The 13,836-nt window shown below is 42.6% G+C and overlaps 1 protein-coding gene across 2 annotated transcripts; it reads left to right on the forward strand.

Annotated features, from left to right (window-relative positions):
- Positions 1 to 1,933: 1,933 nt before the first annotated feature.
- Positions 1,934 to 5,117, forward strand: LOC107797196 (uncharacterized). 2 transcript variants are annotated; one of them, XM_075248746.1, is made up of 3 exons: positions 1,934 to 2,437; positions 3,034 to 4,250; positions 4,712 to 5,117. In XM_075248746.1, the coding sequence occupies exons 1-3, from the start codon at positions 2,014 to 2,016 to the stop codon at positions 4,931 to 4,933; spliced, it is 1,863 nt and encodes a 620-aa protein (XP_075104847.1). In that variant the 5' UTR covers positions 1,934 to 2,013; the 3' UTR covers positions 4,934 to 5,117. The 2 variants fall into 2 exon arrangements, with proteins under 2 accessions (XP_075104847.1, XP_075104848.1); XM_075248747.1 differs by having other exon boundaries at positions 4,715 to 5,117.
- The last annotated feature ends 8,719 nt before the right edge of the window (positions 5,118 to 13,836 follow it).

The raw sequence follows: 13,836 nt of genomic DNA on the forward strand, positions 1-13,836 counted from the left end.
CTATTTATATCTACCACATTTATAGCTGACTCCATTCCTGATATAGAATGTCTACTAACGTTAAGTCCAACAAATAAGAAATTATCAAAATAAGATAATCGTTTGCCGTGACATGTTTTGGATATCTATTTGCAAAATTTAACATTCACAAATACAACAAAATAAAGTAGAATAAAATAGAAGTACATATTAGAATCAGAAAAAGATCATAAAAATAAAAGAAGTTTAACTTTTATACATCGACAATCTAAAGTAATTGAATACTATCAAAGCTCCTAGCAAATAACCACGGATAACCGATCAAAAAATAAAGATTAATAAAGATCGTTATATACATAAAAAAAATAGTTAAAAAAGAACTAATAACTGCATTGCAATAAATAAATTAGTTTATTTTCTAATGATCCCATCGATATGTCATCAATATTAAAAATAAAACTCCTCCGCATACTAAATCAATTGAAGAAAAAGAGATAGCACTATTATGAATAATATCTATGTAAAATACACGGTCTATTTAAAATAGAGGGAAACAACATATTTTTTTTCTTTTCACCTTGACTAACGACTATTCTAGACAAAATTGTACGTCAATATTGAATTAACATATTTGATATTTACGAATTCAATCTAATCATAATCAATAAAATAATTACATAGTCTAAGTCGTAGGAATCTAAAATAAAAATTTGGAAGCCTATTACAAATTGTACATCCTATAAGCTTGTTTTAAGTATTTTTTTTTAACACGTATGATATTGCAAATGCATTATTAGACAAAATAACTACGCTTTTTCTTTGTTGCTCAACAAATTAAGAGATTCTTTTGTTTCCTTCCTTTTTTTTAAGGAAGTATTTGTGAAAAAAAAATCATATACTAGAGATACAGTTACTTCACGGGGTTGCCGTCTGTTCTAAGGATATTTAATCTTATTAAGGAACAGTCATACATTTGGCTGAAAGTACACTTGGATGTAGTATAAAGAAGATAAGTTTCATCTTCAACCCAAGTTCCTTCAAAGAATTTGCAGCTCTGTTGTGGATAAAATGGATGATGCATTTGCATTTGCTTTTTTATGGTGAAAAAGAAGAACAAAAAAACTTAATGTTAATCATGACTACTACTCTTAATATTCTTAAAGAAATTTCAGCCACCTTGCAAGCAAATGTTTTTTTATCTTGTGTAACCTTAATCTTTACAGAAAAAAATAGGAACATAATTGTCTCTTTTGCAACGTCTGTCCTTTGATGTCCTGCAATTAAGTTGGCAATAAAGATGATAAGTTTGTGTAACTATTTTTATGATTACTGAGATGTAATGAGATGCAATAATATGATAGTAATTAAAATGATCAATTTTCAGTGGGTGGAATGAAGGAAAGAGGCAAAAAAAAAAAAAAAAATAGGAAAAAAGATAAATAGTAATCCTCATCTTTGAGAGGTGTCACATCAACTCTACATCCCGAATATATATATATATATATATATATATATATATATATATATATTAAGAACCAAAAAAAATACATTTACATATTTAAATTTAAAATTTAATTATTAACACTTAACACTTATCATTCTGAAAACGGACCGTTAGAATTTGAAATTCTAACTCCTGCCCTCAATAAGTAGTTGACGCACCACCCTAAATTTGAAAACATAGTATTGGATCGCCTGAATATTTTACATCAGAAAATCATGTTGATGAATAAAGCTCCCATTGGACCAACGTAATAATACAAAGAAGATAAAAGTTAAACATAGGCAAAGTCACAGAGCGACACGTTTACAAGGTAATTGCTGACATAATTCCCAACATCTTACCACGTTGCAATATTGCATGACATAGAGCTCAACACTCACCACTATTGCACCACTTGTCATTAGCCTAGAGACTTTGTCTTTCTCTTTTTATAGTCCCTCCTCTGTGTCACTCTCTCCTCGCTCTCATTTTCACGCATCTTTCACACAAACAAAAACCAGTTGATTGAATTTGTTACTTTTGTTTAACCAATGGCTTCACAACAAGAAAGAAGAGAGAACATAACTGATGAACAACATAACATCCACTTAGAGAAAACCATAGACCCCAAAAGGGGTGCGGTGAAAGTTCAAGTTGGAACTGATTTTCATCTTGCAGGTGGTGGCATTATTCATGTCACAGATGCTGCTACTGCTTCTGAAAACAAAGGCCAAGTCCAAAGGGAGAATCAATCTTCTTTTGGTCATAATCAGAAGCAGCAACATGGGTTTGAAGAGAGACCAGGAGGTGTCAAGTTTGAAGTAAATAGCCAGAAGCAGAAGGGTTCTCTAGATTCAAAGCACAAAAGCCAAATGGAGAACTCTTCAGAAGAGCGCTATGACAAAGCAAAGGAGTTGGGTGGATCGGCATTGCATAATGTCAAAGAATCGGCAAGTCATGGACTTGGTTCTACAGGTCAGAAAGCGAGTTCAAGATTTAAATTTAATACTCTGTTTCAATTGATATGAATCTATTTACTTTTTCTTCCCTTCCAAAAGTAATGATCCCTTTCTAAATTTGAAAATAATTTAGTTTAAACTTCTAATTTTATATTCAATGAGAATTTTATAACCATAGTGGACCTTTTTGACTTGTTCGGAGGGAGCAGTAGATTCAAGATTCTAACTTCTTTGAAAGTGTGAGTTCAAAACTAATTAGTATAGTACTCCCGCCGTCTCAATTGGCGACCCAATCGATATCGATATAGTGTTTGACTAGGGACTGAAATAAGCATAGTTATTTGCGTATCTTAGATCATCTCATAGAGTAAATTGAGTATATTAAAGTTACATTGTTATTACATGTAGAAAGGTACATTTGGCATATTGATGTTAAGTTGTTAATTACTAAATATAAAAGAGTGTCACGATTTTGGCACGGAATAAATTGGGTTGGGACAGTAGGAGTAGTATTTTTTCAGGATCTTTCACATATATACCTATGACCTATGTTACGGAATATTATGAGTTTAATTGAACCTACCCATAACAGTACTCTTGTCTTTGTTGCAGGTGCACAAGGCATAGACAATGTTACACATGGAGTTCAAAGTGGATATCACTATGTTGCTAAGAATGCTAAAGACACAGCACTTCAAAAAGGCCAGCAAACTTATGCTGCAACTAAAGATAACCTTTCAACTGCAGGACAAAATGTAGCTCAGTCTGCACAACAAGCTAAAGACTATACCTTGCAAAAGGCAGGAGAGGCTAAAGACACAGCTCTTCAGAAGGGTCAACAAGCTTGCTATACAACTAAAGATACCCTTTCAAGCGTAGGACAAAATGCAGTTCAATCAGCACAGCAGGCAAAAGATTATGCACTGCAAAAGGCAGGGGAGACTAAAGACACAGTCCGCGACAAGGGTCAGCAAGCTTATTCTACAACTAGAGACACCCTTTCAAATGCAGGAACAAATGCAGCTCAATCAGCACTACATGCAAAAGATTATACACTGCAAAATGCAGGAGAGGCTAAAGATTATGCTAAAGACACGGTTCTTGACAAAGGTCGGAAAGCTTACTCCACAACTAGAGACACCCTTTCAAGTGCTGGACAAAATGCAGCTCAATCAGCACAGCAGGCTAAAGATTACACCCTAAAAAACGCAGAGGAGGCCAAAGACAATGCAGCAGGACTGAGCAAGAATGCAGCAAGCTATATTGGGAAGAGAGCTACAGAAGCAAAAGATGTAACCTTAGAGACAGGCAAAGGAGCAGTAGGATATGCAGGGCAAGCAGCAAGTTATGTTGGGCGGAAGGCTGTAGATGCTAAAGATGCCACCTTAGAAACAGGCAAAGGAGCAGTAGGATATGCAGGGAAAACAGCAAGTTATGTTGGACAGAAAGCTGTTGATGCTAAAGATGTTACCTTAGAAACAGGGAAAGGAGCAGTAGGATATGCAGGGGAAGTAGCTGAAACTGTGAAGGAAAAAGCTGCAGTAGCTGGTTGGGGAGCAGCACATTATACAGCTGAGAAAGCAGCAGAGGCAACTAAAGCTGTGGTTGGTGTTGCTTCTAATGTTGCAGGGTATACCGGAGAGAAGGCGGTCGCCGCAAAGGATGCAGTTGCAGGTACTGGAATGAGTGCTGTGGAATATGTTGAGAACAAGTTGGCTAATGCAAAGGATTATGTTGTTTCAACTGAAGAAAGTGCAGCAGAGTATGCAGCTAGGAGGAAAGCTGAAGCTGAAAAGGAATTGGAAGCCAAGAGATCATATGATTACAAGGTAAACTTGGTAGTTGAGTTTTTCTATGTTTTTACTTACTAATGGTGGCATTGATTTCAGTTAAACTTAGGTTAAACGAGCATCCCACACCCAAAAGGTGCCCCGCATAGGTTTTCCCCTAAAACCCCAGTAACTAAACAATGTAGAAAAAGCACAAGCACCTATTTCTGTACCGGTTACGGAAGAGCGAAGAAAAAGGGATGTTTTGTTAATAGGAACAAAAAAGGAGATGTTTTGTTAATAGGAACCAAAAAGTGTCTATAGCCGTAACGATATAAACAAGAATACTCATCCGAGCCGCAGGAACATGCACATACAGAATAAGGGAATTTTCACCTTATTGAAGATCTAGTGGTGCTACCAAAAGACTTAAATTAATAGCCATGCGCTGTTAAGAACAACCGAGATCCAACCATGTTATGACTAACTATCATTGTATTGTATAATTTGAACATGTGCAGCAGGGAGAAAGTGGAGGTGGGCTTTATATCAGCGAGGAAAAACAAGAAACAAAATGGGAGGAATCAGGAGGAGAGCAGAAGCATAAAGGAGGGTTATTACAAGCCATAGGGGAAACTATAGTGGAGATAGGGAAGACAGCAACAGATCTTATAGCTGGACGTGGCCAATCTCAAACTGATAGCAAGGGAGATGAAAGTCAGTCTTCACATAGAAACAGCTGATTTTTGGCATTTTGAGCATCTAATTTTGGTCAGAATTTCAACTGTTTTTTTCTGTTGCTGTTTTTCAAGCGTCAGTATAAGGGGTTTTATATTATTATTAGGATTGTAACGATTAGGCTCCTTTATCTTTGATAGTAAAGGTACCTAAAACTTGTTTTGCTAATTGCTCAACTGTTTCTTTCAAGTGATGTTTAGCTGGACATGTTTGTTCTTCATGATTTTATTTTACCTTTTATGTAACCGGAAAAGAAAATATAACAATAAATCAGTAGCGATGGCAATGGGGCGGGGGTTTTGGTTGATGCGGGGCGGGTTTTGGTTGATGCGGGGCGAGGCGGGTTTACTCTTATGTGGGTGTGGGGCAGGGCAAGTTTAATGTATGTGGGTGCGGAGCGGGGCGAGTTTTGGTTGATGCGGGGCGAGGCGGGTTTACTCTTATGTGGGTGTGGGGCGGGTTCAATGAGGGGCAATTTTGAATTTTAATGAGGGGCAATTTTGAATTTTATCGTATGTGGATGTGGAGCGGGCAATCATTTCAACTACAATTTCACATTCTTCTTCACTAGCAAGAGTACTATTTTGACTTATAATTAATCAATTTGCTTAAGTCTCGCCAAAATGATATTACATAAGTCTTTTTGTTTATGTGATTCTATTAAACTCTTCATTTTATAAAATAATAAAATGTCAAACTAATTTTTTTTAGAAAAAAAATTAACAATAAAGAAAAAAAGATTAAGTGGGGTGGGGCGGGCGGGTTCAAGTTTGTGAGTTTTATCAAACCCGTCCCGCAGCTGCCGGTCCCATTGTCATCCCTAAATAAATGTGTGGAAACACACGTGATTGTAACAAAGTGCATTTATAACAAAGTGCAGAAGAGGATCTTGTGAATGCCTAGAAAACACACGTAGTTGTAAAATTACATAATGGAAATACACAGCACCCCACTATGCTCCACACAATGGCCACTATATAGTGGAAAACAAAGACAAATAGCTCGAAAACTATTAATATGCCAACTGGATGACTCAAAGGCAAAAAAAAAAAAAAAAAAAAAAAGCAATTCGGTGCGCGTATCTCGCATTTGTGTAAGATTTGAGAAAGGGCCGCATCCTAGAAGTGTGATATAGATAGCCTACTTTAATATAAATATTAGTAGTTGCTTCACAGTTTGAACTCATGACTTATAGGTCACACGAAAATAACTTTATCACTGCTCTTCTAAGGTTTTTTTCGTTACTGATGACTCGAAGCAAATGCAAAATTCAAGAAAAAGAAAAGTAACGGTACAAATAAAACAGTGTGAATCACCTTCCAAAAAAGAATAAGTAGACAAGACTACTTAGTTCTTAGGAGGGGGGTGGAGTGAAAACTGGAATGAATGGAATAGAAGTAGTAGGGACTTTAGGGTATGAGGGAAGTGGTGGCATTGTGAGAGACAAGACTATGGTTCCTTAGGCCGTATTCGACGTCCTAGAAAATTTTTAGGCGATCCGGGTCCGGGGTCCCGGGCCCACAGCGGAAGGCGAGGGCCATAGCACACAAAAATTTGGGACTCGCGCGGAATTCTAGTTTTACAGCCGTAAAATGCCAAAAAACATAATTTGATCATGGCGGGGCGGTTAATACATTTCTATAGGCCATATTCGACGTCCTAGAAAAATTTTAGGCGATTCGGGTCCAGGATCCCGGGCCCACGGCGGAAGGCGTGGGCTATAGCACACGGAAATTTGGGACTCGCGCGTATTTCCAGTTTTATGGCCGTAAAATGCCAAAAAACATAATTTGATCATGGTGGGGCGGTTAATATGTTTCTATAGGCCGTATTCGATGTCCTGGAAAATTTTTAGGCGATCCGGGTCCGGGGTCCCGGGCCCACGGCGGAAGGCGTGGGCTATAGCACACGAAAATTTGGGACTCACGCGGAATTCCGGTTTTATGGCCGTAAAATACCAAAAAACATAATTTGATCATGGAGGAGCGGTTAATATGTTTCTATAGGCCATATTCGACGTCCTGGAAAAATTTTAGGCGATTCGGGTCCGGTGTCCCGGGCCCACGGCGGAAGGCGTGGGCTATAGCACACGAAAATTTGGGACTCGCGCGGAATTCCAATTTTATGGCCGTAAAATGCCAAAAAACATAATTTGATCAAGGTTGTGCGGTGAATATGTTTCCTTAGACCGTATTCCATGTCTCCGGAAAAAATTTCGATTCGGGTCCGGTGTCCCGGGCCCACGGCGGAAGGCGTGGGCTATAGCACACAAAAATTTGGGACTCGGGCAGAATTCCAGTTTTATGGCCGTAAAATGCCAAAAAATGTAATTTGGTCATGGCGGGGCGGTGAGTATGGTTCCTTAGGCCATATTTGACATCCCGGAAAAATTTTAGGCGATCCGGATCCGGGGTCCAGGGCCCACGGCGGAAGGCGTGGGCTATAGCACACGAAAATTTGGGACTCGCGCGAATTTCCAGTTTTATGGCCGTAAAATGCCAAAAAACATAATTTGATCATGGAGGGGCAGTTAATACATTTCTATAGGCCGTATTCGACGTCCTAGAAAAATTTTAGGCGATTATGGTCCGGGATCCCGGACCCACGGCGGAAGGCGTGGGCTATAGCACATGAAAAATTGGGACGCGCGTATTTCCAGTTTTATGGCCGTAAAATGCCAAAAAACATAATTTGATCATGGCGGGGCGGTTAATATGTTTCTATAGGCCGTATTCGACGTCCTGAAAATTTTTTAGGCAATTCGGATCCAGGGTCCTGTTCCCACGGCGGAAGGCGTGGGCTATAGAACACGAAAATTTGGGACTCGCGCGGAATTCCAATTTTATGGCCGTAAAATGCCAAAAAACATAATTTGGTCATGGCGGAGCGGTGACTATGGTTCCTTAGCCGTATTCGATGTCCCGGAAAAATTTTAGGCGATCCGGGTCCGGGGTCCCGGGCCCACGGCGGAAGGCGTGGGCTATAGCACACGAAAATTTGGGACTCGCGCGGAATTCCAATTTTATGGCCGTAAAATGCCAAAAAACATAATTTGATCATGGAGGGGCAGTGAATATGATTCCTTAGGCCGTATTCGATGTCCCGGAAAAATTTTAGGTGATTCGGGTCCGGTGTCCCGGGCCCACGGCGGAAGGCGTGGGCTATAGCACACGAAAATTTGGGACTCGCGTAGAATTCCAATTTTATGGCCGTAAAATGTCAAAAAACATAATTTGGTCATGGCAGAGCGGTGAGTATGGTTCTTTAGGCCATATTTGACATCCCGGAAAAATTTTAGGAGGTCCGGGTCCGGGGTCCCGGACCCACGGCGAAAGGCGTGGGCTATAGCACACGAAAATTTGGGACTCGCGCGAATTTCAAGTTTTATGGCCGTAAAATGCCAAAAAACATAATGTGATCATGGCGGGGCAGTTAATACATTTCTATAGGCCGTATTCGACGTCCTAGAAAAATATTAGGCGATTCGGGTCCGGGATCCCGGGCCCACGGCGGAAGGCGTGGGCTATAGCAAACGAAAATTTGGGACTCGCGCGTATTTCCAGTTTTTTGGCCGTAAAATGCCAAAAAACATAATTTGATCATGGAGGGGCGGTGAATATGATTCCTTAGGCCGTATTCGATGTCCCGGAAAAATTTTAGGCGATCCGGGTCCAGGGTCCCGAGCCCACGGCGGAAGGCGTGGGCTATAGAACACGAAAATTTGGGACTTGCGCGTATTTCCAGTTTTATGGCCGTAAAATACCAAAAAACATAATTTGATTATGGCGGGGCGGTTAACTATGGTTCCTTAGCCGTATTTGATGTCCCGGAAAATTTTTTTAGGCGATTCGGGTCCGGGGTCCCGGGCCCACGGCGGAAGGCGTGGGCTATAGCACACGAAAATTTGGGACTCGCGCGGAATTCCAATTTTATGGCCGTAAAATGCCAAAAAACATAATTTGATCATGGAGGGGCGGTGAATATGATTCCTTAGACCGTATTCGATGTCCCGGAAAAATTTTAGGCGATTCGGGTCCGGTGTCCCGGGCCTACGGCGGAAGGCGTGGGCTATAGCACACAAAACTTTGGGACTCGCTCGGAATTCCAGTTTTATGGCCGTAAAATGCCAAAAAATGTAATTTGGTCATGGCGGGGCGGTGAGTATGGTTCCTTAGGCCATATTTGACATCCCGGAAAAAATTTAGGCGATCCGGATCCGGGTTCCAGGGCCCACGGCGGAAGGCGTGGGTTATAGCACACGAAAATTTGGGACTCGCGCGAATTTCCAGTTTTATGGCCGTAAAATGCCAAAAAACATAATTTGGTCATGGAGAAGCGGTGACTATGGTTCCTTAGGCCATATTCGACGTCCTAGAAAATTTTTAGGCGATCCGGGTCCGGGGTCCCGGGCCCACGGCGGAAGGCGAGGGCTATAGCACACGAAAATTTGGGACTCGCGCGGAATTCTAGTTTTACAGCCGTAAAATGCCAAAAAACATAATTTGATCATGGCGGGGCAGTTAATACATTTCTATAGGCAATATTCGACGTCCTAAAGAAATTTTAGGTGATTCGGGTCCGGGATCCCGGGCCCACGGCGGAAGGTGTGGGCTATAGCACACGAAAATTTGGGACTCGCGCATATTTCCAGTTTTATGGCCGTAAAATGCCAAAAAACATAATTTGATCATGGCGGGGAGATTAATATGTTTCTATAGGCCGTATTCGACGTCCTGGAAAATTTTTAGGTGATTCGGGTCCGGGGTCCCGGGCCCACGGCGGAAGGCGTGGGCTATAGCACACGAAAATTTGGGACTTGCGCGAATTTCCAGTTTTATGGCCGTAAAATGCCAAAAAACATAATTTGATCATGGAGGGGCGGTGAATATGATTCCTTAAACCGTATTCGATGTCCCGGAAAAATTTTAGGCGATTCGGGTCCGGTGTCCCGGGCCCACGGCGGAAGGCGTGGGCTATAGCACACAAACATTTGGGACTCGCGCGGAATTCCAATTTTATGGCCGTAAAATGCCAAAAAACATAATTTGGTCATGGCGGAGCGGTGACTATGGTTCCTTAGGCCGTATTCGATGTCCCGAAAAAATTTTAGGCGATCCGGGTCCGGGGTCCCGGGCCCACGGCGGAAGGCGTGGGCTATAGCACACGAAAATTTGGGACTCGCGCGGAATTCCATCTTTATGGCCGTAAAATGCCAAAAAACATAATTTGATCATGGAGGGGCGGTGAATATGTTTCCTTAGGCCGTATTCGATGTCCCAGAAAATTTTTAGGCGATTCGGGTCCGGTGTCCCGGGCCCACGGCGGAAGGCGTGGGCTATAGCATACGAAAATTTGGGACTCGCGTAGAATTCCAATTTTATGGCCGTAAAATGTCAAAAAACATAATTTGGTCATGGCGGGGCGGTGAGTATGGTTCTTTAGGCCATATTTGACATCCCGGAAAAATTTTAGGCGATCCGGGTCCGGGGTCCCGGGCCCACGGCGAAAGGCGTGGGCTATAGCACACGAAAATTTGGGACTCGCGCGAATTTCCAGTTATATGGCCGTAAAATGCCAAAAAACATAATGTGATCATGGCGGGGCAGTTAATACATTTCTATAGGCCGTATTCGACGTCCTAGAAAAATATTAGGCGATCCGGGTCCGGGGTCCCGGGCCCACGGCGGAAGGCGTGGGCTATAGCACACGAAAATTTGGGACTCGCGCGAATTTCCAGTTTTATGGCCGTAAAATGCCAAAAAACATAATTTGGTCATGGAGGAGGAGTGACTATGGTTCCTTAGGCTGTATTCGATGTCCCGGAAAATTTTTAGGCGATCCAGGTCCGGGGTCCCGGGCCCATGGCGGAAGGCGTGGGCTATAGCACACAAAATTTGGGACTCGCGCGGAATTCCAATTTTATGGCCGTAAAATGCCAAAAAACATAATTTGATCATGGATGGGCGGTGAATATGATTCCTTAGACCGTATTCGATGTCCCAGTAAACATTTAGGCGATCCGAGTCCGGGGTCTCGAGCCCACGGCGGAAGGCGTGGGCTATAGCACACGAAAATTTGGGACTCGCGCGGATTTCCAGTTTTATTGCCATAAAATGCCAAAAAACATAATTTGATCATGGATGGGCGGTTAATATATTTCTATAGGCCGTATTCGACGTCCTAGAAATTTTTTAGGCGATTCGGGTTCGGGGTCCCGGGCCCACGGCGGAAGGCGTGGGCTATAGCACACGAAAATTTGGGACTCGCGCGAATTTCCAGTTTTATGGCCGTAAAATGCCAAAAACATAATTTGGTCATGGCGGAGCGGTGAATATGGTTCCTTAGGCCGTATTTGATGTCCTAGAAAATTTTTAGGCGATCCGGGTCCGGGGTCTCGGGCCCACGGCGGAAGGCGTGGGCTATAGCACACGAAAAGTTGGGACTCGCGCGGAATTCTAGTTTTATGGCCGTAAAATGCCAAAAAACATAATTTGATCATGGAGGGGCGGTTAATATATTTCTATAGGCTGTATTCGACGTCCTAAAAAATTTTTCTGCGATTCGGGTCCGGGATCCCGGGCCCACGGCGGAAGGCGTGGGCTATAGCACACGAAAATTTGGGACTCGAGCGTATTTCCAGTTTTATGGCCGTAAAATGCCAAAAAACATAATTTGATCATGGAGGGTCAGTTAATATGTTTCTATAGGCCGTATTCGACGTCCTGGAAAAATTTTAGGCGATTCGGGTCTGGGGTCCCCGGCCCACGGCGGAATTCTTGTGTGCCTCAGAATTTTGTAGCAAAACAAGAATGGAGATTTGCGCTGGTGTTTTGTTCAAATGGTCGATGACTGAGTATTCATTGGCCTGTATCTTTCTCCAAAATTCATCTGGGCCTATCTCAATGAGGGGTGGCCAATTGGAGGCTTGCTTGCTTGACTCAGCTAGATGTTCAGGGGTATAGACTCTACCAGTTCTTGTCATACCCTGTGCTGCAACAGTCTCTTCGAACCTAACCTTGCCTTTTCTCCTTGCCTCGGCTGTATAGTCCCAGGGTACAGCCTTTGTATGGAATGGTGTCATGGTCGACATTGCCACCGAGATCGGCGTGGCCATCCTCACTCCGAATGGAGCATGTGCCTTGGGTGGCAAAACTGCAACCTCAAATGGTGCGTGTGCATTTGCCGAAGACATGAATTCGACCTCAATTGGTGCTGGTGTCTTTGCGGATGATGTTGCTTCAAATTCTAGTGGTACAGACAAGTTCACCTCAACGTCCTCAGATGGTTAAATCTGGACTGTGATCGGATGGAGAGTAACTATCGGCTTCTTTGGGTCATCGCCTTCTGCAATCAACCTGATTGATCCTTCGGGATCCCAGTCATCTTCTATTTCAATCATGTGGATACCCCCACCATTATGGTCTGGTAGAGGGTTGTTGAGGACATTTGGAGCGGGTTCCTTTGCCACAATAATCTTGTTATCAATCAAGGACTGGATCTTGTCTTTCAAAGAATGACATTCATCGATGGTGTGCCCTTTCATGCCGGAGTGGTATGCACAGGATTTGTTTGGGTTAACCCATTGAGAAGGATTCTCAAGGGTTGCAGCAGGGATGGGGTGACATAACCAGCGGCTTTGAGTCTCTCATACAACTGGTCAATGGGTTCGGCAATGGATGTATATTGTTTTGGAGGTCTGCGATCAAAAATAGGTCGAGGTCTAGGGAAGTTTTGGCATGTAGGAGGTGATTGGTAGTGGGATGGTTGAGAATTATAGGTTTGGTAGACATGTGCGGGTTGGGAATGTCTGGGTGAAGTAGGCCGATATGTAGGAGGTGGATGTGACTGATAAGTTAGTGGTGGAGCTTGGTGTGAGGGTGAAGGTGTTTGGTAATTTGGGGTTGGTTGATATATGAGTGGAGGTGTTGGGTAAGTTTGGTATTTGAGGGTAGATTTGGTCCTTTGTACAACCATCACGGCCCCTACGTCCCTTTTCTTGGACACACCACCAGATTGAAAGGCCTTATTTGTAGCTTGTAAGGCCTCGAAGTTCATAACCATACCACTCTTGATACCTTCTTCAATTCTCTCACCCAATTTGATAATGTGAGAGAATTTGTGGTTCTCAATCATCATCAACCATTCATAATACTACGGGTCCTGATCCCGGACAAAGAACTAGTTCATTTGTTCCTCTTCTAAGGCAGGTCTGACCTTAGCAGCTTCGAACCTCCAGCGAGTAGCATACTCGCGAAACGTCTCTATGGGCTTCTTCTTTAGATTCTAAATATAGAACACGTCTGGCGCATTCTCTGTATTAAACCTGAACCTATACATAAAGTTGGACGCCATGCTTACCCAGTTTGACCACTTCTTTGGATCTTGGCTGATGTACCAAGACAACGCATCTCCTTTCAAACTCCTCATGAACAGCTTCATGCGGATTCTCTCGTCTTTCCCTACTCCAACCAGCTTGTCGCAGTACGTCCTCAGATGGACCCTTGGATCACCCTTACCATCAAATATTTCGAACTTAGGAGGTTTGTACCCCTCGAGCAGTTCGACATCGGGTTGTATGCAAAGATCCTCATAGTTTTGCCCCTTGATTCATTTACTTCCTTCAACGCCCTGGCTACGTCTAGTCAATTTCTTAAGTTCCTCAGCCAAGTTTCTGATAAGCAGAGCTTTTTCATCAGACTCGGGTGTGCTTGAGATAGGTTGGGTGGAGTGTGGCATGGTTTCCACGTAGATATGGGTGTTATGGTGGGTATGAAAGTGGTCATTTGTGGAGTTTTGGGGTTCTGGGATGAGTAGTGGAGTGTTGTTTGGGGTATGGCAGGTGTTGTATTGGGTCTTTAGTAGAACAGTGTGATAGTGAGGAGCAGGATGTTTTTGTTTCTTTGGGATG

Source organism: Nicotiana tabacum, unplaced genomic scaffold (genome assembly GCF_000715075.1).
Source record: "Nicotiana tabacum cultivar K326 unplaced genomic scaffold, ASM71507v2 Un00073, whole genome shotgun sequence".
Lineage (NCBI taxonomy): Eukaryota > Viridiplantae > Streptophyta > Magnoliopsida > Solanales > Solanaceae > Nicotiana > Nicotiana tabacum.